The sequence below is a fragment of the Mobula hypostoma genome, chromosome 30 (genome assembly GCF_963921235.1).
Source record: "Mobula hypostoma chromosome 30, sMobHyp1.1, whole genome shotgun sequence".
NCBI lineage: Eukaryota > Metazoa > Chordata > Chondrichthyes > Myliobatiformes > Myliobatidae > Mobula > Mobula hypostoma.
Genome location: NC_086126.1, coordinates 331,733 through 358,286, shown reverse-complemented (window position 1 = coordinate 358,286; position 26,554 = coordinate 331,733). Strand labels below are relative to the sequence as shown.

The following is a 26,554-nucleotide window of genomic DNA, read 5'->3' as shown; positions in this document are numbered from 1 at the left end:
ACAGTGTGACTCTCCCTCAGTACCTCCCCTCCCTCAGTGTGACCCTCCCTCGGTACCACCCCTCCCACAGTCTGACCCTCCCTCGGTACCACCCTTCCCACAGTCTGACCCTCCCTCGGTACCACCCTTCCCACAGTCTGACTCTCCCTCGGTACCAACCCTCCCACAGTGTGACCCTCCCTCAGTACCACCCCTCCCACATTGTGACTCTCCCTCAGTACCAAACCTCCCACAGTGTGACCCTCCGTCAGTACCACCCCTCCCGCAGTGTGACTCTCCCTCAGTACCACCTCTCCCACAGTGTGACCCTCACTCAGTACCACCCCTCACAGTGTGACTCTCCCTCAGTATCACCCCCCACAGAGCGACCCTCCCTCAGAACCACCCCTCACAGTGTGACCCTCCCTCAGTACCACCCCTCCCACAGTCTGACCTTCCCTCAGTACCACCCCTCACAGTGTGACTCTCCCTCAGTACCTCCCCTCCCTCAGTGTGACCCTCCCTCAGTACCACCCCTCCCACAGTGTGACCCTCCCTCAGTATCACCCCACCACAGTATGACACTCCCTCAGTACCACCCCTCACAGTGTGACTCTCCCTCAGTACCTCCCCTCCCTCAGTGTGACCCTCCCTCAGTACCACCCCTCCCACAGTGTGACCCTCCCTCAGTATCACCCCACCATAGTATGACACTCCCCCAGTACCACCCCTCCCACAGTGTGACCCTCCCTCGGTACCACCGCTCCCACAGTCTGACCCTCCCTCGGTACCACCCTTCCCACAGTCTGACCCTACCTCGGTACCACCCCTCCCACAGTCTCACCCTCCCTCGGTACCAACCCTCCCACAGTGTGACCCTCCCTCAGTACCACCCCTCCCACATTGTGACTCTCCCTCAGTACCACCCCTCCTACAGTGTGACTCTCCCTCGGTATCACCCCCACCACAGAGTGACCCTCCCTCAGAACCACCCCTCACAGTGTGACCCTCTCTCAGTACCATCCCTCCCACAGTGTGACCCTCCCTCGGTACCACCCCTCCCACAGTGTGACCCTTCCTTAGTACAACCCCTCTCACAGTGTGACCCTCCCTCGGTACCAACCCTCCCACTGTGTGACTCTCCCTCGGTACTTTCCTCCCACAGTGTGACCCTCCCTCAGTACCACCCCTCCCACAGTGTGACTCTCCCTCAGTACCACCTCTCCCACAGTGTGACCCTCACTCAGTACCACCCCTCACAGTGTGACTCTCCCTCAGTATCACCCCCCACAGAGCGACCCTCCCTCAGAAGCACCCGTCACAGTGTGACTCTCCCTCAGTATCACCCCCCCACAGAGTGACCCTCCCTCAGAACCACCCCTCACAGTGTGACCCTCTCTCAGTACCACCTCTCCCACAGTCTGACCTTCCCTCAGTACCACCCCTCACAGTGTGTCTCTCCCTCAGTACCACCCCTCCCTCAGTGTGACCCTCCCTCAGTACCACCCCTCCCACAGTGTGACCCTCCCTCAGTACAACCCCTCTCACATTGTGACCCTCCCTCAGTACCAACTCTCCCACAGTGTGACCCTCCCTCAGTATCACCCCACCACAGTATGACACTCCCCCAGTACCACCCCTCCCACAGTGTGACCCTCCCTCGGTACCACCCCTCCCACAGTCTGACCCTCCCTCGGTACCACCCTTCCCACAGTCTGACCCTCCCTCGGTACCACCCTTCCCACAGTCTGACTCTCCCTCAGTACCACCCCTCCCACATTGTGACTCTCCCTCAGTACCAAACCTCCCACAGTATGACCCTCCCTCAGTACCACCCCTCCCACAGTCTGACTCTCCCTCAGAACCACCCCTCCCTCAGTGTGACCCTCCCTCAGTACCACCCCTCACAGTGTGACTCTCCCTCAGTATCAGCCCCCTCCACAGAGTAACCCTCCCTCAGAACCACCCCTCACAGTGTGACCCTCCCTCAGTACCACCCCTCCCAGGGTGTGACCCTCCCTCAGTACCATCCCTCCCACAGTGTGACCCTCCCTCAGTACCACTCCTCCCACATTGTTACTCTCCCTCAGTAACACCCCTCCCACAGTGTGACCCTCCCTCAGTACCACCCCTCCCACAGTGTGACCCTCCCTCAGTACAGCCCCTCCCACAGTGTGACCCTCCCTCAGTGCCAACCCTCCCACAGTGTGACCCTCCCTAAGTACCACCCCTCCCGCAGTGTGACCCTCCCTCGGTACCACCCTTCCCACATTCTGACTCTCCCTCGGTACCAACCCTCCCACAGTGTGACCCTCCCTCAGTACCACCCCTCCCACATTGTGACTCTCCCTCAGTAGCAAACCTCCCACAGTATGACCCTCCCTCAGTACCACCCCTCCCACAGTCTGACTCTCCCTCAGAACCACCCCTCCCTCAGTGTGACCCTCCCTCAGTACCACCCCTCACAGTGTGACTCTCCCTCAGTATCAGCCCCCTCCACAGAATGACCCTCCCTCAGAACCACCCCTCACAGTGTGACCCTCCCTCAGTACCACCCCTCCCACAGTGTGACCCTCCCTCAGTACCATCCCTCACAGTGTGACTCTCCCTCAGTACCTCCCCTCCCTCAGTGTGACCCTCCCTCAGTACCACCCCTCCCACAGTGTGACCCTCCCTCAGTATCACCCCACCACAGTATGACACTCCCTCAGTACCACCCCTCACAGTGTGACTCTCCCTCAGTACCTCCCCTCCCTCAGTGTGACCCTCCCTCGGTACCACCCCTCCCACAGTCTGACCCTCCCTCGGTACCACCCTTCCCACAGTCTGACCCTCCCTCGGTACCACCCTTCCCACAGTCTGACTCTCCCTCGGTACCAACCCTCCCACAGTGTGACCCTCCCTCAGTACCACCCCTCCCACATTGTGACTCTCCCTCAGTACCAAACCTCCCACAGTGTGACCCTCCGTCAGTACCACCCCTCCCGCAGTGTGACTCTCCCTCAGTACCACCTCTCCCACAGTGTGACCCTCACTCAGTACCACCCCTCACAGTGTGACTCTCCCTCAGTATCACCCCCCACAGAGCGACCCTCCCTCAGAACCACCCCTCACAGTGTGACCCTCCCTCAGTACCACCCCTCCCACAGTCTGACCTTCCCTCAGTACCACCCCTCACAGTGTGACTCTCCCTCAGTACCTCCCCTCCCTCATGTGTGACCCTCCCTCAGTACCACCCCTCCCACAGTGTGACCCTCCCTCAGTATCACCCCACCACAGTATGACACTCCCTCAGTACCACCCCTCACAGTGTGACTCTCCCTCAGTACCTCCCCTCCCTCAGTGTGACCCTCCCTCATTACCACCCCTCCCACAGTGTGACCCTCCCTCAGTATCACCCCACCACAGTATGACACTCCCCCAGTACCACCCCTCCCACATTGTGACTCTCCCTCAGTACCACCCCTCCCACAGTGTGACCCTCCCTCGGTACCACCGCTCCCACAGTCTGACCCTCCCTCGGTACCACCCTTCCCACAGTCTGACCCTACCTCGGTACCACCCCTCCCACAGTCTCACCCTCCCTCGGTACCAACCCTCCCACAGTCTGACCTTCCCTCAGTACCACCCCTCACAGTGTGTCTCTCCCTCAGTACCTCCCCTCCCTCAGTGTGACCCTCCCTCAGTACCACCCCTCCCACAGTGTGACCCTCCCTCAGTACAACCCCTCTCACATTGTGACCCTCCCTCAGTACCAACTCTCCCACAGTGTGACCCTCCCTCAGTATCACCCCACCACAGTATGACACTCCCCCAGTACCACCCCTCCCACAGTGTGACCCTCCCTCGGTACCACCCCTCCCACAGTCTGACCCTCCCTCGGTACCACCCTTCCCACAGTCTGACTCTCCCTCAGTACCACCCCTCCCACATTGTGACTCTCCCTCAGTACCAAACCTCCCACAGTATGACCCTCCCTCAGTACCACCCCTCCCACAGTCTGACTCTCCCTCAGAACCACCCCTCCCTCAGTGTGACCCTCCCTCAGTACCACCCCTCACAGTGTGACTCTCCCTCAGTATCAGCCCCCTCCACAGAGTAACCCTCCCTCTGAACCACCCCTCACAGTGTGACCCTCCCTCAGTACCACCCCTCCCACAGTGTGACCCTCCCTCAGTACCATCCCTCCCACAGTGTGACCCTCCCTCAGTACCACTCCTCCCACATTGTTACTCTCCCTCAGTAACACCCCTCCCACAGTGTGACCCTCCCTCAGTACCACCCCTCCCACAGTGTGACCCTCCCTCAGTACAGCCCCTCCCACAGTGTGACCCTCCCTCAGTGCCAACCCTCCCACAGTGTGACCCTCCCTAAGTACCACCCCTCCCGCAGTGTGACCCTCCCTCGGTACCACCCTTCCCACAGTCTGACTCTCCCTCGGTACCAACCCTCCCACAGTGTGACCCTCCCTCAGTACCACCCCTCCCACATTGTGACTCTCCCTCAGTACCAAACCTCCCACAGTCTGACCCTCCCTCGGTACCACCCTTCCCACAGTCTGACTCTCCCTCAGTACCACCCCTCCCACATTGTGACTCTCCCTCAGTACCAAACCTCCCACAGTATGACCCTCCCTCAGTACCACCCCTCCCACAGTCTGACTCTCCCTCAGAACCACCCCTCCCTCAGTGTGACCCTCCCTCAGTACCACCCCTCACAGTGTGACTCTCCCTCAGTATCAGCCCCCTCCACAGAGTAACCCTCCCTCAGAACCACCCCTCACAGTGTGACCCTCCCTCAGTACCACTCCTCCCACATTGTTACTCTCCCTCAGTAACACCCCTCCCACAGTGTGACCCTCCCTCAGTACCACCCCTCCCACAGTGTGACCCTCCCTCAGTACAGCCCCTCCCACAGTGTGACCCTCCCTCAGTGCCAACCCTCCCACAGTGTGACCCTCCCTAAGTACCACCCCTCCCGCAGTGTGACCCTCCCTCGGTACCACCCTTCCCACAGTCTGACTCTCCCTCGGTACCAACCCTCCCACAGTGTGACCCTCCCTCAGTACCACCCCTCCCACATTGTGACTCTCCCTCAGTACCAAACCTCCCACAGTATGACCCTCCCTCAGTACCACCCCTCCCACAGTCTGACTCTCCCTCAGAACCACCCCTCCCTCAGTGTGACCCTCCCTCAGTACCACCCCTCACAGTGTGACTCTCCCTCAGTATCAGCCCCCTCCACAGAGTGACCCTCCCTCAGAACCACCCCTCACAGTGTGACCCTCCCTCAGTACCACCCCTCCCACAGTGTGACCCTCCCTCAGTACCATCCCTCACAGTGTGACTCTCCCTCAGTACCTCCCCTCCCTCAGTGTGACCCTCCCTCAGTACCACCCCTCCCACAGTGTGACCCTCCCTCAATATCACCCCACCACAGTATGACACTCCCTCAGTACCACCCCTCACAGTGTGACTCTCCCTCAGTACCTCCCCTCCCTCAGTGTGACCCTCCCTCGGTACCACCCCTCCCACAGTCTGACCCTCCCTCGGTACCACCCTTCCCACAGTCTGACCCTCCCTCGGTACCACCCTTCCCACAGTCTGACTCTCCCTCGGTACCAACCCTCCCACAGTGTGACCCTCCCTCAGTACCACCCCTCCCACATTGTGACTCTCCCTCAGTTCCAAACCTCCCACAGTGTGACCCTCCGTCAGTACCACCCCTCCCGCAGTGTGACTCTCCCTCAGTACCACCTCTCCCACAGTGTGACCCTCACTCAGTACCACCCCTCACAGTGTGACTCTCCCTCAGTATCACCCCCCACAGAGCAACCCTCCCTCAGAACCACCCCTCACAGTGTGACCCTCCCTCAGTACCACCCCTCCCACAGTCTGACCTTCCCTCAGTACCACCCCTCACAGTGTGACTCTCCCTCAGTACCTCCCCTCCCTCAGTGTGACCCTCCCTCAGTACCACCCCTCCCACAGTGTGACCCTCCCTCAGTATCACCCCACCACAGTATGACACTCCCTCAGTACCACCCCTCACAGTGTGACTCTCCCTCAGTACCTCCCCTCCCTCAGTGTGACCCTCCCTCATTACCACCCCTCCCACAGTGTGACCCTCCCTCAGTATCACCCCACCACAGTATGACACTCCCCCAGTACCACCCCTCCCACAGTGTGACCCTCCCTCGGTACCACCGCTCCCACCGTCTGACCCTCCCTCGGTACCACCCTTCCCACAACTGACCCTACCTCGGTACCACCCCTCCCACAGTCTCACCCTCCCTCGGTACCCTCCCACAGTGTGACCCTCCCTCAGTACCACCCCTCCCACATTGTGACTCTCCCTCAGTACCACCCCTCCTACAGTGTGACTCTCCCTCGGTATCACCCCCCCCACAGAGTGACCCTCCCTCAGAACCACCCCTCACAGTGTGACCCTCTCTCAGTACCATCCCTCCCACAGTGTGACCCTCCCTCGGTACCACCCCTCCCACAGTGTGACCATTCCTTAGTACAACCCCTCTCACAGTGTGACCCTCCCTCGGTACCAACCCTCCCACTGTGTGACTCTCCCTCGGTACTTTCCTCCCACAGTGTGACCCTCCCTCAGTACCACCCCTCCCACAGTGTGACTCTCCCTCAGTACCACCTCTCCCACAGTGTGACCCTCACTCAGTACCACCCCTCACAGTGTGACTCTCCCTCAGTATCACCCCCCACAGAGCGACCCTCCCTCAGAACCACCCCTCACAGTGTGACTCTCCCTCAGTATCACCCCCCCACAGAGTGACCCTCCCTCAGAACCACCCCTCACAGTGTGACCCTCTCTCAGTACCACCTCTCCCACAGTCTGACCTTCCCTCAGTACCACCCCTCACAGTGTGTCTCTCCCTCAGTACCTCCCCTCCCTCAGTGTGACTCTCCCTCAGTACCACCCCTCCCACAGTGTGACCCTCCCTCAGTACAACCCCTCTCACATTGTGACCTTCCCTCAGTACCAACTCTCCCACAGTGTGACCCTCCCTCAGTATCACCCCACCACAGTATGACACTCCCCCAGTACCACCCCTCCCACAGTGTGACCCTCCCTCGGTACCACCCCTCCCACAGTCTGACCCTCCCTCGGTACCACCCTTCCCACAGTCTGACCCTCCCTCGGTACCACCCTTCCCACAGTCTGACTCTCCCTCAGTACCACCCCTCCCACATTGTGACTCTCCCTCAGTACCAAACCTCCCACAGTATGACCCTCCCTCAGTACCACCCCTCCCACAGTCTGACTCTCCCTCAGAACCACCCCTCCCTCAGTGTGACCCTCCCTCAGTACCACCCCTCACAGTGTGACTCTCCCTCAGTATCAGCCCCCTCCACAGAGTAACCCTCCCTCAGAACCACCCCTCACAGTGTGACCCTCCCTCAGTACCACCCCTCCCACAGTGTGACCCTCCCTCAGTACCATCCCTCCCACAGTGTGACCCTCCCTCAGTACCACTCCTCCCACATTGTTACTCTCCCTCAGTAACACCCCTCCCACAGTGTGACCCTCCCTCAGTACCACCCCTCCCACAGTGTGACCCTCCCTCAGTACAGCCCCTCCCACAGTGTGACCCTCCCTCAGTGCCAACCCTCCCACAGTGTGACCCTCCCTAATGTACCACCCCTCCCGCAGTGTGACCCTCCCTCGGTAGCACCCCTCCCACAGTGTGACCCTCCCTCGGTACCACCCCCCCCCCCACAGTGTGAACCTCCCTCAGTACCAACCCTCTCACAGTGTGTCTCTCCCTCAGTACCAACCCCTCCTACAGTGTGAACCTCCCTCAGTACCTCTCCTCCCACATGTGACCCTCCCTCAGTACCACCGCTCGCTCAGTGTGACTCTCCCTCAGTATCACCCCGCCACAGAGTGACCCTCCCTCAGAACCACCCCTTACAGTGTGACTCTCCCTCAGTATCACCCCCCCCACAGAGTGACCCTCCCTCAGAACCACACCTCACAGTGTGACCCTCCCTCAGTACCACCCCTCCCACAGTGTGTTCCTCCCTCAGTACCACCCCTCCCACAGCGTGACCCTCCCTCAGTACCACCCCTCCCACAGTGTGACTCTCCCTCAGTACCACCCCTCCCTCAGTGTGACCCTCCCTCAGTATCACCCCTCACAGTGTGACTCTCCTTCAGTATCACTCCCCCACAGAGTGACACTCCCTTAGAACAGCCCTCACAGTGTAACTCTCCCTCAGTATCACCCCCCCCACAGAGTGACCCTCCCTCAGTACCACCCCTCCCACAGGGTGACCCTCCCTCAGTACCACCCCTCCCACATTGTGACTCTCCCTCAGTACCACCCCTCCCACAGTGTGACCCTCCCTCAGTACCAACCCTCCCACAGTGTGATCCTCCCTCAGTATCACCCCCCCACAGTGTGACACTCCCTCAGTACCACCCCTCCCACAGTGTGACTCTCCCTCAGTACCACCCCTCCCTCAGTGTGACCCTCCCTCAGTATCACCCCTCACAGTGTGACTCTCCTTCAGTATCACTCCCCCACAGAGTGACACTCCCTTAGAACCAGCCCTCACAGTGTAACTCTCCCTCCGTATCACCCCCCCCACAGAGTGACCCTCCCTCAGTACCACCCCTCCCACAGGGTGACCCTCCCTCAGTACCACCCCTCCCACATTGTGACTCTCCCTCAGTACCACCCCTCCCACAGTGTGACCCTCCCTCAGTACCAACCCTCCCACAGTGTGATCCTCCCTCAGTATCACCCCCCCCACAGTGTGACACTCCCTCAGTACCACCCCTCCCACAGTGTGACCGTCCCTCGGTACCACCCCTCCCACAGTCTGACTCTCCTTCAGTACCACCCCCCTCCCACAGTGTGACCCTCCCTCGGTACCAGCCCTCCCACAGTGTGACTCTCCCTCAGTACCATCCCTCCCACAGTGTGACCCTCCCTCAGTACCACTCCTCCCACATTGTGACTCTCCCTCAGTAACACCCCTCCCACAGTGTGACCCTCCCTCAGTACCACCCCTCCCACAGTGTGACCCTCCCTCAGTATCACCCCTCACGGTGTGACTCTCCCTCAGTATCACTCCCCCACAGAGTGACACTCCCTTAGAACCAGCCCTCACAGTGTAACTCTCCCTCAGTATCACCCCCCCACAGAGTGACCCTCCCTCAGTACCACCCCTCCCACAGGGTGACCCTCCCTCAGTACCACCCCTCCCACATTGTGACTCTCCCTCAGTACCACCCCTCCCACAGTGTGACCCTCCCTCAGTACCAACCCACCCACAGTGTGACCCTCCCTCAGTATCACCCCCCCCCACAGTGTGACACTCCCTCAGTACCACCCCTCCCACAGTGTGACCGTCCCTCGGTACCACCCCTCCCACAGTCTGACTCTCCCTCAGTACCACCCCCCTCCCACAGTGTGACCCTCCCTCGGTACCAGCCCTCCCACAGTGTGACTCTCCCTCAGTACCATCCCTCCCACAGTGTGACCCTCCCTCAGTACCACTCCTCCCACATTGTGACTCTCCCTCAGTAACACCCCTCCCACAGTGTGACCCTCCCTCAGTACCACCCCTCCCACAGTGTGACCCTCCCTCAGTACAACCCCTCCCACAGTGTGACCCTCCCTCAGTACCACCCCTCCTACAGTGTGACTCTCCCTCAGTTCCTCCCCTCCCTCAGTGTGTCCCTCCCTCGGTACCACCCCTCCCACAGTCTGACCCTCCCTCGGTACCACCCTTCCCACAGTGTGACACTCCCTCGGTACAACCCCTCCCACAGTGTGACCCTCCCTCGGTACCAACCCTCCCACAGTGTGACTCTCCCTCAGAACCACCCCTCCCACAGTGTGACCCACCCTCAGTACCACTCCTCCCGCAGTGTGACCCTCCCTCAGTACCACCCCTCCCACCATGTGACCCTCCCTCAGTAACACCCCTCCCACAGTGTGATCCTCCCTCAGTACCAACCCCTCCCACAGTGTGACCCTCCCTCAGTACCACCCCTCCCACAGTCTGACCCTCCCTCAGTACCACCCCCCCACAGTGTGACCCTCCCTCAGTACCACCCCTCCCACATTCTAACCCTCCCTCAGTACCACCCCTCCCACAGTGTGACCCTCCCTCGGTGCCACCCCTCCCACAGTGTGACCCTCCCTCGGTACCAACCCTCCCACAGTGTGACTCTCCCTCGGTACCACCCCTCCCACAGTGTGACCCTCCCTCTGTACCACCCCTCCCGCAGTGTGACCCTCCCTCAGTATCACCCCTCCCACAGTGTGACCCTCCCTCAGTACCACCCCTCCCACAGTGTGCCCCTCCCTCAGTACCACCCCTCCCACAGTGTGCCCCTCCCTAAGTACCACCCCTCCCACAGTCTGACCCTCCCTCAGTACCACCCTCCCACAGTGTGACCCTCCCTCAGTACCACCCCTCCCACAGTGTGACCCTCCCTCAGTAGCACCCCTCCCGCAGTGTGACCCTCCCTCAGTACCACCCCCCCACATTTCAGACACCCTTGTTATCTGAATGTTTGGTGCTGCCTAAACAATAGACTGAACTCTATCCTCCTGGACAATGCTGAGCTCCTCAAGAGGTGCTGTTCTGTGTGGTTTTCACTGAGGGACGGATGCCCCAGTGAGGGGTAAACATTGATCAGGAGCCGCTCTGTGTAGTATTCACTGAGGGACGGATGCCCCAGTGAGGGGTAAACATTGATCAGGAGCTGCTCTGTGTGGTATTTACTGAGGGACAGATGCCCCAGTGAGGGGTAAACAGTAATCGGGAGCCGCTCTGTGTGGTATTTACTGAGGACAGATGCCCCAGTGTGGGGTAAACATTGATCAGGAGCCGCTCTGTGTGGTATTCACTGAGGGACAGATGCCCCAGTGAGGGGTAAACATTGATCAGGAGCCGCTCTGTGTGATATTTACTGAGGGACAGATGCCCCAGAGAGGGGTAAACATTGATCAGGAGCTGCTCTGTGTGATATTTACTGAGGGACAGATGCCCCAGTGAGGGGTAAACATTGATCAGGAGCCGCTCTGTGTGGTATTTGCTGAGGGACAGATGACCCAGTGAGGGGTAAACATTGATCAGGAGCCGCTCTGTGTGGTATTCACTGAGGGACAGATGCCCCAGTGAGGGGTAAACAGTGATCAGGAGCCGCTCTGTGTGGTATTTACTGAGGACAGATGCCTCAGTGAGGGGTAAACATTGATCAGGAGCCGCTCTGTGTGGTATTTACTGAGGGGCAGATGCCCCAGTGAGGGGTAAACATTGATCAGGAGCCGCTCTGTGTGGTATTTACTGAGGACAGATGCCCCAGTGAGGGGTAAACATTGATCGGGAGCTGTTCTGTGTGGTATTTACTGAGGGACAGATGTCCCAGTGAGGGGTAAACATTGATCAGGAGCCGCTCTGTGTGGTATTTACTGAGGGACAGATGCCCCAGTGAGGGGTAAACATTGATCGGGAGCTGCTCTGTGTGGTATTTAATGAGGGACAGATGCCCCAGTGAGGGGTAAACATTGATCAGGAGCCGCTCTGTGTGGTATTTAATGAGGGACAGATGCCCCAGTGAGGGGTAAACATTGATCGGGAGCCGCTCTGTGTGGTATTTACTGAGGACAGATGCCCCAGTTAGGGGTAAACATTGATCGGGAGCTGTTCTGTGTGGTATTTACTGAGGGACAGATGCTCCAGTGAGGGGTAAACAGTGATCAGGAGCCGCTCTGTGTGGTATTTGCTGAGGGACAGATGCCCCAGTGAGGGGTAAACATTAATCGGGAGCTGTTCTGTGTGGTATTTACTGAGGGACAGATGCCCCAGTGAGGGGTAAACAGTGATCAGGAGCCGCTCTGTGTGGTATTTAATGAGGGACAGATGCCCCAGTGAGGGGTAAACATTGATCGGGAGCCGCTCTGTGTGGTATTTACTGAGGACAGATGCCCCAGTTAGGGGTAAACATTGATCGGGAGCTGTTCTGTGTGGTATTTACTGAGGGACAGATGCTCCAGTGAGGGGTAAACAGTGATCAGGAGCCGCTCTGTGTGGTATTTGCTGAGGGACAGATGCCCCAGTGAGGGGTAAACATTAATCGGGAGCTGTTCTGTGTGGTATTTACTGAGGGACAGATGCCCCAGTGAGGGGTAAACAGTGATCAGGTGCCGCTCTGTGTGGTATTTACTGAGGGACAGATGCCACAGTGAGGGGTAAACATTGATCAGGAGCCGCTCTGTGTGGTATTTACTGAGGGACAGATGCCCCACTGAGGGGTAAACATTGATCAGGAGCCGCTCTGTGTGGTATTTACTGAGGGACAGATGCCCCAGTGAGGGGTAAACATTGATCAGGAGCCGCTCTGTGTGGTATTTACTGAGGGACAGATGCCCCAGTGAGGGGTAAACATTGATCAGGAGCCGCTCTGTGTTGTATTCACTGAGGGACGGATACCCCAGAGAGGGGTAAACATTGATCAGGAGCCGCTCTGTGTGGTATTTACTGAGGGACAGATGCGCCAGTGAGGGGTAAACATTGATCAGGAGCCGCTCTGTGTGGTATTTACTGAGGGACAGATGCCCCAGTGAAGGGTAAACATTGATCAGGAGCCGCTCTGTGTGGTATTCACTGAGGGACGGATGCCCCAGAGAGGGGTAAACATTGCTCAGGAGCCGCTCTGTGTGGTATTTACTGAGGACAGATGCCCCAGTGAGGGGTAAACATTGATCAGGAGCCGCTCTGTGTGGTATTTACTGAGGGACAGATGCCCCAGTGAGGGGTAAACATTGATCAGGAGCCGCTCTGTGTGGTATTTACTGAGGACAGATGCCCCAGTGAGGGGTAAACATTGATCAGGAGCCGCTCTGTGTGGTATTTACTGAGGACAGATGCCCCAGTGAGGGGTAAACATTGATTGGGAGCTGTTCTGTGTGGTATTTACTGAGGGACAGATGCCCCAGTGAGGGGTAAACATTGATCAGGAGCCTCTCTGTGTGGTATTTACTGAGGGACAGATGCCCCAGTGAGGGGTAAACATTGATCGGGAGCCGCTCTGTGTGGTATTTACTGAGGGACAGATGCCCCAGTGAGGGGTAAACATTGATCAGGAGCCGCTCTGTGTGGTATTTACTGAGGGACAGATGCCCCAGTGAGGGGTAAACATTGATCAGGAGCCGCTCTGTGTGGTATTTACTGAGGGACGGATGCCCCAGTGAGGGGTAAACATTGATCAGGAGCCGCTCTGTGTGGTATTTACTGAGGGACAGATGCCCCAGTGAGGGGTAAACATTGATCAGGAGCCGCTCCGTGAGGAATTTACTGAGGGACTGATGCCCCAGTGAGGGGTAAACAGTGATCGGGAGCCGCTCTGTGAGGAATTTACTGAGGGACTGATGCCCCAGTGAGGGGTAAACAGTGATCAGGAGCTGTTCTGTGTGGTATTTACTGAGGGACAGATGCCCCAGTGAGGGGTAAACATTGATCAGGAGCCGCTCTGTGTGGTAATTACTGAGGGACGGATGCTCCAGTGAGGGGTAAACATTGATCAGGAGCCGCTCCTTGAGGAATTTACTGAGGGACTGATGCCCCAGTGAGGGGTAAACAGTGATCGGGAGCCGCTCCGTGAGGAATTTACTGAGGGACTGATGCCCCAGTGAGGGGTAAACAGTGATCGGGAGCCGCTCTGTGTGGTATTTACTGAGGGACAGATGCCCCAGTGAGGGGTAAACATTGATCAGGAGCCACTCTGTGTGGTATTTTCTGAGGGACTGATGCCCCAGTGAGGGGTAAACATTGATCAGGAGCCGCTCTGTGTGGTATTTACTGAGGGACAGATGCCCCAGTGATGGGTAACATTGATCAGGAGCCGCTCTGTGTGGTATTTACTGAGGACAGATGCCCCAGTGAGGGGTATACATTGATCGGGAGCCGCTCTGTGTGATATTTACTGAGGGACAGATGCCCAAGTGAGGAGTAAACATTGATCGGGAGCCGCTCTGTGTGGTATTCACTGAGGACAGATGCCCCAGTGAGGGGTAAACATTGATCAGGAGCCGCTCTGTGTGATATTTACTGAGGACAGATGCCCCAGTGAGGGGTAAACATTGATCAGGAGCCGCTCTGTGTGGTATTTACTGAGGACAGATGCCCCAGTGAGGGGTAAACATTGATCAGGAGCCGCTCTGTGTGGTATTTACTGAGGGACAGATGCCCCAGTGAGGGGTAAGCATTGATCAGGAGCCGCTCTGTGTGGTATTTGCTGAAGGACGGATGCCCCAGTGAGGGGTAAACATTGATCAGGAACTGTTCTGAATGGTATTTGCTGAGGGAGAGATGCCCCAGTGAGGGGTAAACATTGATCAGTAACTGTTCTGAATGCTATTTGCTGAGGGACAGATGCCCTAGTGAGGGATAAATATTTTCACTGGTTTAAGGAGGTTTGAAAATCTGCTCAGGGACACCGTTACTGAAAATAAAAGGCGATAAGTGGAAATTACCCAGTTTTGTGCTGTTAGATCGAGATGGCATCCGTCCTCCATTCAGCCAATGAGCTCACAGCCTCTCAGGTGATGTTGATATCATGGAACACTAGAGGGCAGTGCAGGATATTTGGCTCACAGAGTTGGTCTGATCTTCAACCTCCTCCAAGATCAATCGAACCCTTACCTCCTGCACAAACCTCCATTTTTCTATCATCCACGTGGCTATCGAAGAGTTTCTTAAATTTCCCTAATATATCCCTCTCTACCACCACTCCTGGCAAGGCATTCCTAAACTGCCACTGATGTTTTAGAGACTGGAGGAAAACAATGCCTCCTCATGTTAGCCATTTCCGCCCTGGGAAAAAGTCTCTGATTACCTGCTCGATCAGTACCCCTTATCATCTTGTACAACTCTCATCCTTCTATGCTCCAAAGAGAAAACCCCCAGCTCGCTCAGCCTCTCCTCACAAGACATGCTCTCTGATACAGTCAGCATCCCAGTAAATCTCCTCCACACCCTCCCTAAAGCTTCCACATGAAGGGAATTGAGGGATTGAAGGTAGATGGCATCAAACTGGAAACTGCAAAGGAGATTTACCAGAATGTTACTGGGATTCAAGGGCCTGAGGCATGGAGAGAGACTGTGAAGTGTGGGACTTTATTCATTGGAGTGAGGGGTGACCTTACGGAGTTTTATAGAACCATGAGGGACACAGATAGGGTGTTAGGGGACTGAGGGGTGACCTTATAGAGTTTTATAGAACCATGAGGGACATAGATAGGGTGTAGGGACTGAGGAATGACCTTATAGAGGTGTATAGAACCATGAGGGACACAGATAGGGTGTAGGGGACTGAAGAGTGACCTTATAGAGGTGTGTAGAACCATGAGGGACACAAATAGGGTGTAGGGGACTGAGGAGTGACCTTATAGAGGTGTATAGAACCATGAGGGACACAGATAGGGTGAATGAACACAGACATTTCCCCAAGACTGGGGAGTCACAAACTACAGGGCACAGGTTAAATGTGAGAGGGGAGAGATTGAAAAGGACCCTGAGGGGCAACTTCTTCACCCCGAGGGTGGTCCGTGTACAGAACGAGCTGCCAGAGGAAGTGGTTGAGGCAAGTACATTAACAATATTTAAAAAGACTCTTTGACAGTTATCTGAATAGGAAAGGTTTAGAGGGATATGGACAGGTAGATGGATAGGAAAGGTTCAGAGGGAAATGGACAGATATATGGATAGGAAAAGTTTCAAGTGATATGGACAGGTATCTGAATTGGAAAGATTTAGAGGGATTTGGGTCAAATGAGGGCAAATGGTGATCTTGATTCATATCAATCTTTGGGCCTGTGGGCCTTGTTCTCTGTGACTCTGTGTTCAGCCATGGTTACCCTGACCCTAACACTGCCCGTTATCTGTCTTCCCCTGCAGGAACAAGGGAAGATCCAGGTGATATTTAACGTGGGGACAGATGACATTGTCATCAAAGAGAAGAACGTGGTCGTGAACGATGGCAAGTATCACGTGGTACGATTCACGAGGAGTGGGGGCAACGCCACCCTGCAGGTCGACAACTGGCCCGTCAATGAACGCTACCCTGTAGGTAAGTGAGGTCAACCCACCCAGCCACTCACTACACCCCTCCTCAGCTTCCCACCACACGGTGAGGGCTTCACATCTGGGGTGTAGTGGACAGTGGAAAACTCTTCCCAAAGCTCACAGTGGAGTATCAACAGTGGATGGAGTGAATGGGCCTCGGCTGGGCCCGGCCCTAAACACAGCCAGTAATCAGTTCTTTGTGCTGTTGGTGGCAGCTCCCATGGGATCTGAGTCTAGGCGAGGGTGAGGGGTGCTCAGGGCACGTTCAGAGGATTGAATTCTGCCTCTTCCTTTCCTAACATGCACCAGAGCCACGTCAGCCTTTCCGCTGTCCAGAACAGGGGTTGGGCTGGACAGCAGGAAGGGGTCAGACAACAGCTTAGCACAGATCCACACCCAGATCCTGAGTGTCACTAAGATATTTACCAGCGCAGAGATTGGAGAGGTTAATGGGAAGTCCATCATAGGAGGCTAGGCAGAAGGAATTTGTTCTGAGGACGGACAAGAGTATTGTGAGGTTTACATTTTAGTTCAGTCCAGGCAGGTGCACTGACCTCTGACTGAGGCAGCTATAACACGGAAAACTGGTAAACAGGAAGCCGTTGTACAAAGGTCGCAGAATGGCCTTGGTTGCTATAAAGCTGGTTGCACAGCAGTACCTAATCACTGTAGCACTGGCCATCAAAACTCCACTCTAAAATGGTTATTTACAACTGATGGACAGTTTCACTGTCACGGGAGTGTTTCACTGTCACTGTGTCTCTCAGAGAGGGGGTGTTTCACGGTCACTGTGACCTCAGTGAGGGAGTGTTTCACGGTCACTGGTTCTCTCAGAGAGGGAGTGTTTCACGGTCACTGTGACCTCAGTGAGGGAGCATTTCACTGTCACTGTGTCCTCAGCGAGGGAGTGTTTCACTGTCACTGTGTCTCTCAGAGAGGGAGTGTTTCACTGTCACTGTGTCCCTCAGTGAGGGAGTGTTTCACTGTCACTGTGGCTCTCATTGAGGGAGTGTTTCACTGTCACTGTGTCTCTCAGTGAGGGAGTGTTTCACTGTCACTGTGTCTCTCAGTGAGGGGGTGTTTCACGGTCACTGGTTCTCTCAGAGAGGGAGTGTTTCACTGTCACTGTGTCTCTCAGTGAGGGAGTGTTTCACGGTCACTGTGACCTCAGTGAGGGAGCATTTCACTGTCTGTGGCCTCAGTGAGGAAGTGTTTCACTGTCACAGTGACCTCAGTGAGGGAGTGTTTCACTGTCACTGTGCCCTCAGTGAGGAAGTGTTTCACTGTCACAGTGACCTCAGTGAGGGAGTGTTTCACTGTCACTGTGTCTCTCAGTGAGGGAGTGTTTCACTGTCACTGTGTCTCTCAGTGAGGGGGTGTTTCACGGTCACTGGTTCTCTCAGAGAGGGAGTGTTTCACTGTCACTGTGTCTCTCAGAGGGGGAGTGTTTCACGGTCACTGTGACCTCAGTGAGGGAGTGTTTCACTGTCACTGTGCCCTCAGTGAGGAAGTGTTTCACTGTCACAGTGACCTCAGTGAGGGAGTGTTTCACTGTCACTGTGGCCTCAGTGAGGGAGTGTTTCACTGTCACTGGATCCCTCATTGAGCGAGTGTTTCACTGTCACTGTGGCTCTCATTGAGGGAGTGTTTCACTGTCACTGTGTCCCTCAGTGAGGGAGTGTTCACTGTCACTGTGTCCCTGTGAGGGAGTGTTTCACTGTCACTGTGTCTCTCAGAGAGGGGGTGTTTCACGGTCACTGGTTCTCTCAGAGAGGGAGTGTTTCACGGTCACTGTGACCTCAGTGAGGGAGTTTTTCACTGTCACTGTGACCTCAGTGAGGGAGTGTTTCACTGTCACTGGGTCCCTCAGAGAGGGAGTGTTTCACTCTCACTGTGTCCCTCAGTGAGGGAGTGTTTCACTGTCACTGGGTCCCTCAGAGAGGGAGTGTTTCACTGACACTGGATCTCCGTGAGGCAGTGTTTCACTGTCACTGGATCTCTGCGAGGCAGTGTTTCACTGTCACTGTGTCCCTGCGAGGGAGTGTTTCACTGTCACTGTGACCTCAGTGAGGGAGTATTTCACTGTCACTGGTTCTCTCAGTGAGGGAGTGCTTCACTGTCACTGTGTCCCTGTGAGGGAGTGTTTCACTGTCACTGTGTCCCTGCGAGGGAGTGTTTTACTGTCACTGGGTCCCTCAGAGAGGCAGTGTTTCACTGTCATTGTGTCCCTGTGAGGGAGTGTTTCACTGTCACTGTGTCCCTCAGTGAGGGAGTGTTTCACTGTCACTGGGTCCCTCAGTGAGGGAGTGTTTCACTGTCACTGGGTCCCTCAGAGAGGGAGTGTTTCACTGACACTGGATCTCTGTGAGGCAGTGTTTCACTGTCACTGTGTCCCTCAGTGAGGCAGTGTTTCACTGTCACTGGGTCCCTGCGAGGGAGTGTTTCACTGTCACTGGGTCCCTGCAAGGGAGTGTTTCACTGTCACTGTGACCTCAGTGAGGGAGTATTTCACTGTCACTGGTTCTCTCAGTGAGGGAGTGCTTCACTGACACTGGATCTCAGTGAGGGAGTGTTTCACTGTCATTGTGTCCCTGTGAGGGAGTGTTTCACTGTCACTGGGTCCCTCAGTGAGGGAGTGTTTCACTGTCACTGGGTCCCTCAGAGAGGGAGTGTTTCACTGACACTGGATCTCTGTGAGGCAGTGTTTCACTGTCACTGTGTCCCTCAGTGAGGCAGTGTTTCACTGTCACTGGGTCCCTGCGAGGGAGTGTTTCACTGTCACTGGGTCCCTGCAAGGGAGTGTTTCACTGTCACTGTGACCTCAGTGAGGGAGTATTTCACTGTCACTGGTTCTCTCAGTGAGGGAGTGCTTCACTGACACTGGATCTCAGTGAGGGAGTGTTTCACTGTCACTGTGTCCCTGTGAGGGAGTGTTTCACTGTCACTGGGTCCCTCAGTGAGGGAGTGTTTCACTGTCACTGGGTCCCTCAGAGAGGGAGTGTTTCACTGACACTGGATCTCTGTGAGGCAGTGTTTCACTGTCACTGTGTCCCTGCGAGGGAGTGTTTCACTGTCACTGGGTCCCTGTGAGGGAGTATTTCACTGTCACTGGTTCTCTCAGTGAGGGAGTGCTTCACTGACACTGGATCTCAGTGAGGGAGTGTTTCACTGTCATTGTGTCCCTGTGAGGGAGTGTTTCACTGTCACTGGGTCCCTCAGTGAGGGAGTGTTTCACTGTCACTGGGTCCCTCAGAGAGGGAGTGTTTCACTGACACTGGATCTCTGTGAGGCAGTGTTTCACTGTCACTGTGTCCCTCAGTGAGGCAGTGTTTCACTGTCACTGGGTCCCTGCGAGGGAGTGTTTCACTGTCACTGGGTCCCTGCAAGGGAGTGTTTCACTGTCACTGTGACCTCAGTGAGGGAGTATTTCACTGTCACTGGTTCTCTCAGTGAGGGAGTGCTTCACTGACACTGGATCTCAGTGAGGGAGTGTTTCACTGTCACTGTGTCCCTGTGAGGGAGTGTTTCACTGTCACTGGGTCCCTCAGTGAGGGAGTGTTTCACTGTCACTGGGTCCCTCAGAGAGGGAGTGTTTCACTGACACTGGATCTCTGTGAGGCAGTGTTTCACTGTCACTGTGTCCCTGCGAGGGAGTGTTTCACTGTCACTGGGTCCCTGTGAGGGAGTATTTCACTGTCACTGGTTCTCTCAGTGAGGGAGTGCTTCACTGACACTGGATCTCAGTGAGGGAGTGTTTCACTGTCATTGTGTCCCTGTGAGGGAGTGTTTCACTGTCACTGGGTCCCTCAGTGAGGGAGTGTTTCACTGTCACTGGGTCCCTCAGAGAGGGAGTGTTTCACTGACACTGGATCTCTGTGAGGCAGTGTTTCACTGTCACTGTGTCCCTGCGAGGGAGTGTTTCACTGTCACTGGGTCCCTGTGAGGGAGTATTTCACTGTCACTGGTTCTCTCAGTGAGGGAGTGCTTCACTGACACTGGATCTCAGTGAGGGAGTGTTTCACTGTCACTGTGTCCCTGCGAGGGAGTGTTTCACTGTCACTGGGTCCCTGCGAGGGAGTGTTTCACTGTCACTGGGTCCCTCGTTGAGGATGTCTGTCAGTGTTCTGCCCTTCTCTGTGAACTTCTGCCAGATGTTACTCTGCCAGTGTGAAAGCTTGTTTCCTCTCAGCATCTATTCTTCTCCCTCAGCAGTTTCATCTAAATCTCTTCAGGGCTGGTATTGATCCAGGCTGCCATGACAACCCTGGCTGAATTACTGTGGATTCATTGTATTCCAACTACGTGTTGATGTCCCATGTCTTTCGGGCTCAGATACACGTCTCACATTATTATCTCACAGGACACTGAGACATTACATCTCCCTCACAGTCTGTGATGTATGCAGGAAGGAGTGCTGAAACAGTAGAAAAACCTATCATGCGCATCGGTCCATCAGCTTGGAGCTGACACTCAATTTACATTTTTTATCATCCTCACGTTCAAATGCAATCCGGATTCCGGATGCATTTCACAATGGCCCTGTCACCCACTTCGATAAACAAATCTTTGGTCACAATGAGCGTGTACACACTCCAAAGAGGCAGTCAGATCAAACATGGCACTCTGTATCTGTGAGTCAGTGTGTCTTCTTACTGCCCCAACCTACAACCCCGAGGCACTGAAGTACCACTGAGCTTGGATTACTGCTGTTTGTATGTAATATAGATTGTATTCGTGCATCGTCGACATCGATGAGGACCTTGACACCATTTGATGGTGTCGAGACTAGCGCGTGATTTGGATTTAAGTGAGGGGGAGTTGTGCAGCGTCAGCCTCACTCTCTCTTCCCAATTCCCATCTGGATCCAGTGGCAAGACAGAGTCGAGACGGCTGGAGATGGGACTAGGCGCAGTGGATGACCAGGACCGCATCTGTGTCTTGTCCTGCTCTACACGTTCCACGACGCTTGCAGAGACCGCCTTCTTGACCGTTGGACCTTCCATTGGTCTCGTCCGCTCAATCTGCCGGAGCCTGTCTTCACATGCTGGGATAGACAACTCCCTATCTCACCGAGGGTTTGAGACCCGTCGGCTCCCCTCACCTGGTTTAGCTGGCTTGTCGAAGCCGTTGCCTGGGGTGTGGCCGCTGTCGCATGCAAACAGCTACGGGGAGCCACAGGTGAGAGCTGAGTGCCAGGTGGAGACCAAAGGTGGACAAACTGCCTTGAAAAGGACGTGACATGTTCCCCCCACCAGAGGTGCTACCCCTCCCTGACACCCCATACACCCTTGTAGATTACACACAGGATCGATTACTGCTGTGGGTATGTAATGTAAGTTACACATGGATCAATCACTGCTGTGGGTATGTAATGTAGATTGCACATGGGATTGATTACAGCTGTGATATGTAATGTAGATCGCACACAGGATCAAATATTGCTGTGCATATGGAATATGGATTGTAGTTTGGACCAATTACTGTGGTGGAAATATAATGTAGATTTTAGCAAGGATTGATTACTGCTGGAATATGTAATGTAGATTGCACACAAGATCGATTACTGCTGTAAATATGTAATGGAGATTGTAGGCTGCATCGATTACTGCTGTGATTATGTAATGCAGACACACTGGATTCATTACAGCTGTCGGTATAGACAGGTCATATTCTGCATGGAGGCCGGTGACCAGTGGTGTGTCTCAGGGATCTGTTCTGGGACCCTTACTCTTTGTGATTTTTATAAATGACCTGAATGAGGAAGTGGAGGGATGGGTTAGTAAATTTGCTGATGACACAAAATTTGAGGGTGTTGTGGATAGTGTGGAGGACTGTCAGAGGTTACAGCAGGACATTGATAGGATGCAAAACTGGGCTGAGAAGTGGCAGATGGAGATCAACCCAGATAAGTGTGAGGTGGTTCATTTTGGTAGGTCAAATATGAAGGCAGAATATAGTATTAATGGTAAGATTCTTGGCAGTGTGGAGGATTAGAGGGATCTTGGGGTCCAAGTCCATAGGACACTCAAAGCTGCTGTGCAGGTTGACTCTGTGGTTAAGAAGGCATACGGTGCATTGGCCTTCATCAATCATGTGATTGAGGTTAAGAGTCGAGAGGTAATGTTACAGCTTTATAGGACCCTGGTCAGACCCCACATGGAGTACTGTGCTCAATTCTGGTCGCCTCACTATAGGAAGGACATGGAAACCATAGAAAGAGTACAGAGAAGACTTACAAGGATGTTGCGTGGATTGGGGAGCATGCCTTATGAGAATAGGTTGAGTGAACTCGGCCTTTTCTCCTTGGAGCGACGGAGGATGAGATAGAGGTGTATAAGATGATGAGAGGCATTGATCGTGTGGGTAGTCAGAGGCTTTTTCCCAAGGCTGAATTGGCTAACATGAGAGGGCATAGTTTTAAGGTGCTCGGAAGTAGGTACAGAGGAGGTGTCGGGTAAGTTTTTTACGCAGAGTGGAGAGTGCGTGGAATGGGCTGCCAGCAGCGGTGGTGGAGGTGGAAATGATAAGGTCTTTTAAGAGACCCCTGGATGGGTACATCGAGCTTAGAAAAATAGAGGGCTATGGGTAAAGCCTAGGTGGTTCTAAAGTAGGGACATGTTTGGCGCAGCTTTGTGGGTCGAAGGGCCTGTATTGTGCTGTAGGTTTTCTATGTTTCTATGTAATGTGGGTTGCACACAGGATCGATTACTGCTGTGGATACGGAATGTAGATTGCATACTGGATCGATTACTGCTTTGGGAATGTAATGTAGATTACACAGTGGATCGATTACTGCTGTGGGTATGTAATGTCGATTACACTGGAACGATTACTGCTGTGGGTATGTATGTAGATTGTAGACTGTATTCATTACTGCTATGCATATGTAATGTAGATTGCACATAGATCGATTACTGCTGTGGGGATGTAATGTAGACTGCATACTGGATCAATTACTGCTTTGGGTATGTAATGTAGATTGCACATATAACATATTATATGGTAACATAGGATGGATTACTGCTGTGGATATGGAATGTAGATTGCACATTGAATTGATTACTGCTGTGGATATTAAATGTAGTTTGTAGACTGGATCAATTACCACTGTGGGTATATAATGTCGATTCGAAACTGGGTCAATTACTACTCTGGATATATAGTAGAGATTGCTGACTGGGTCTATTAATGCTTTGGATATGTAATATAGATTGCACATTGGATTAATTATTATTGCAGGTTTGTAATGTAGATTGCACACTTGTTTGATTACTGCTGTGCATATGTAATATAGATTGCAGACTAGATTGATTACTGCTGTGAATAATGTAATGGAGATTGTAGACTGGATTGATTACTGCTGTGGATATGTAATGCGGACTGTAGATTGGATCATTTACTGCTGTGATATGTAATGTAGATTACAGAATGGAATGATTACTTCTGTGGATATGTAATGGACATTGTAGACTGGATCGATTACTGCTGTGGATAGGTAATGTAGATTGCAGACTGGATCAATTAGTGTTGTGAATACGTAATGTAGATTGTAGATTGGATCAATAACTGTTGTGGACAGGTAATGTACATTGCAGACTAGATTGATCACTGCTGTAATATGTAACGTAGATTGCAGACTGAATCGATTACTGCTGTGGATATGTAACATAGATTGGAAATATAATTTGGACTGTAGTCTGGATCAAATACTGTTGTGGAAAGGTAATGTAGTTTGTAGATTGGATCAATTAACGTTGTGGATATGTGGCAAGTGTTCAGGGAACATTTGCATGGCGTTCTGCATAGGTATGTTCCATTGAGACAGGGAAATGATGGTAGGGTAGAAGAACCATGGTGTACGAAGGATATAGAAAATCTAGTTAAGAAGAAAAGAAAAGTTTATGAAAGGTTCTAGAAACGAAGTACTGTTAGAGTTCTAGAAAATTACATGGACGCCAGGATGGAACTCAAGAATGAAATTAGGAGAGGCAGAAGGGGCCATGAGAAGGCCTTGGCGAGCAGCATTAAGGAAAACCCCAAGGCATTCTACAAGAGGATGAGCTGTGAAAGGTAGGACGAATCAGGAGCGAGAGTGGAAACGTATGCATGGAGATGGAGGAGGCAGCAAAGGTACTTAATGAATATTTTGCTTCAGTATTCACCAGTGAAAAGGACCTTGGCAATTGTGGGGATGAATTACAGCAGATTGAAACGCTTGAGTGTTTAGACATTAAGAAAGAGGACGTAATGGAACTTTTGTATGGTATTAAGTTTGATAATTCGCCAGGACCAGACAAGATATACCCCAGGCCATGATGGGAGTGAAGTAAGAGATTGCTCAGCCTCTGGTGATGATCTTTGCATCATCAATAGGGAAAGGAAAAGTAGGAGAGAATTGGAAGGTTGCAAACGTTGTTCCCTTGTTCAAGAAAGGGAGTAGAGATAACCAAGGAAATTATAGCCCAGTGAGTCTGACTTCAGTGGTGGGCAAGTTGTTGAGAAGATCCTGAGAGGCAGGATTTGTGAACATTTGGAGAGGTATAATCTGATTTTGAATAGTCAGGATGGCTTTGTCAAGTGCTTATGAGCCTGATTGAATTCTTTGAGGATGTAACAAAACACATTGATGAAGGTAGAGCAGTAGAAGTAGTGTATATGGATTTCAGTAAGGCATTTGATAAGGTTCCCCATGCAAGGCTTATTGAGAAAGTAAGGAGGCATGGGATCCAAGGGGACATCACTTTGTGGATCCAGAACTGGCTTGCCCACGGAAGGCAAAGAGTGGTTGTAGACAAGTCATATTCTGCATGGAGGTCGGTGACCAGTGGTGTGCCTCAGGGGTTTGTGCTGGGACCCCTACTCTTTGTGATTTTATAAATGACCTGGATGAGGAAGTGGAGGGATGGATTAGTAGATTTGCTGATGACACAAAGGTTGGGGGTGTTGTGGATAGTGTGGAGGGCTGTCAGAGGTTACAGCGGGACATTGATAGGATGCAAAACTGGGCTGAGAAGTGGCAGATGGAGCTCAACCCAGATAAGTGTGAGGTGGTTCATTTTGGTAGGTCAAATATGATGGCAAAATATAGCATAAGTGGCAAGACTCTTGGCAGTGTGGAGGATCGGGGGATCTTGGGGTCCGAGTCCACAGGACGCTCAAAGCATCTGCGCAGGTTGACTCTGTGGTTAAGAAGGCATACGGTGTATTGGCTTTCATCAATCATGGGATTGAGTTTAAGAGCCGAGAGGTAATGTTGCATCTATATAGGACCCTTGTCAGACCCCACTTGGAGTATTGTGCTCAATTTTGATCGCCTCACTACAAGAAGAACGTGGAAACCATAGAAAGGGTGCAGAGGGGATTTACAAGGATGCTGCCTGGATTGGGGAGCATGCCTTATGAGAATAGGTTGAGTGAACTCGGCCTTTTCTCGTTGGAGCGAGAGGTGACCTGATAGAGGTGTATAAGATGATGAGAGGCATTGATCGTGTGGATAATCAGAGGCTTTTCCCCAGGGCTGAAATGGCTAGCACGAGGGGGCACAGTTTTAAGATGCTCAGAAATAGGTACAGAGGAGGTGTCAGGGGTAAGTTTTTTATTCAGAGAGTGGTGAGTGTGTGGAATGGGCTGCTGGCAGCGGTGGTGGAGGGAGAAACAATAGGGTCTTTTAAGAGACTCCTGGATGGCTACATGGAGCTCAGAAAAATAGAGGGCTGTGGATAAGCCTAGGGTAGTTCTAAGGTAGGGACATGTTCGGCACAGTTTTGTGGGCCGAAGGGCCTGTATTGTGCTGTAGCTTTTCTATGTTCTACGTTTCTACAACATTGATAGGATGCAAAACTGGGCAGAGAAGTGGCAGACGGAATGAACCCAGATAAATGTGAAATGGTTCATTTCAGTTGGTCAAATCTGAAGACAAAATATATTATTAATGTTATATATTATTAATATAAATAATATATATTACTTGGCAGTGTGGAGGATCAGTGAGACCTTAGAGTTCGTGTTCATAGGACACAAAAGCTACTACGCAGTTGACAATGTTGTTAAGAAGGCTTATGGTGTGATGCCCTTCATCAGCTGTGGGACTGAGGATTGTGAGGTAATGTTACAGCTATATAAGACCATAGTTAGACCCCACTTGGAGTACTGTGCTCAGTTCTGGTCACCTCACTACAGGAAGGATGTGGATACTATAGAGAGAGTGCAGAGGAGATTTACAAGGATGTTGCCTGAATTGGAGAGCATGCCTTATGGGAATAGGTTGAGTGAACTTGGCTTTTTCTCATTGAAGTGATGGAGGATGAGAAGTGACCTGATTGAGGTGTTTTGAGGTGATAATCAGAGGCTTTATTCCCCAGGGCTGAAATGGCTAACATGAGGGGGCAAAGTTTTAAGATGCTTGGAAGTAGGTACAAGGGAGATGTCAGAGGTAGTTTTTATTCACACAGAAAGTGGTG

At 53.4% G+C, this 26,554-nt stretch overlaps 1 protein-coding gene across 21 annotated transcripts in view; it reads left to right on the top strand.

The window, feature by feature from the left end:
- LOC134339799 (neurexin-2-like) overlaps nucleotides 1-26,554 on the top strand; it is a 1,323,723-nt gene that overhangs the window by 1,127,640 nt on the left and 169,529 nt on the right. For all 21 annotated transcript variants that reach the window (XM_063036594.1, XM_063036593.1, XM_063036589.1 and 18 more), the window contains one exon: nucleotides 15,927-16,098. In XM_063036594.1, coding sequence (XP_062892664.1) covers nucleotides 15,927-16,098 — 172 coding nt within the window. The remainder of the gene's footprint in view (nucleotides 1-15,926; nucleotides 16,099-26,554) is intronic.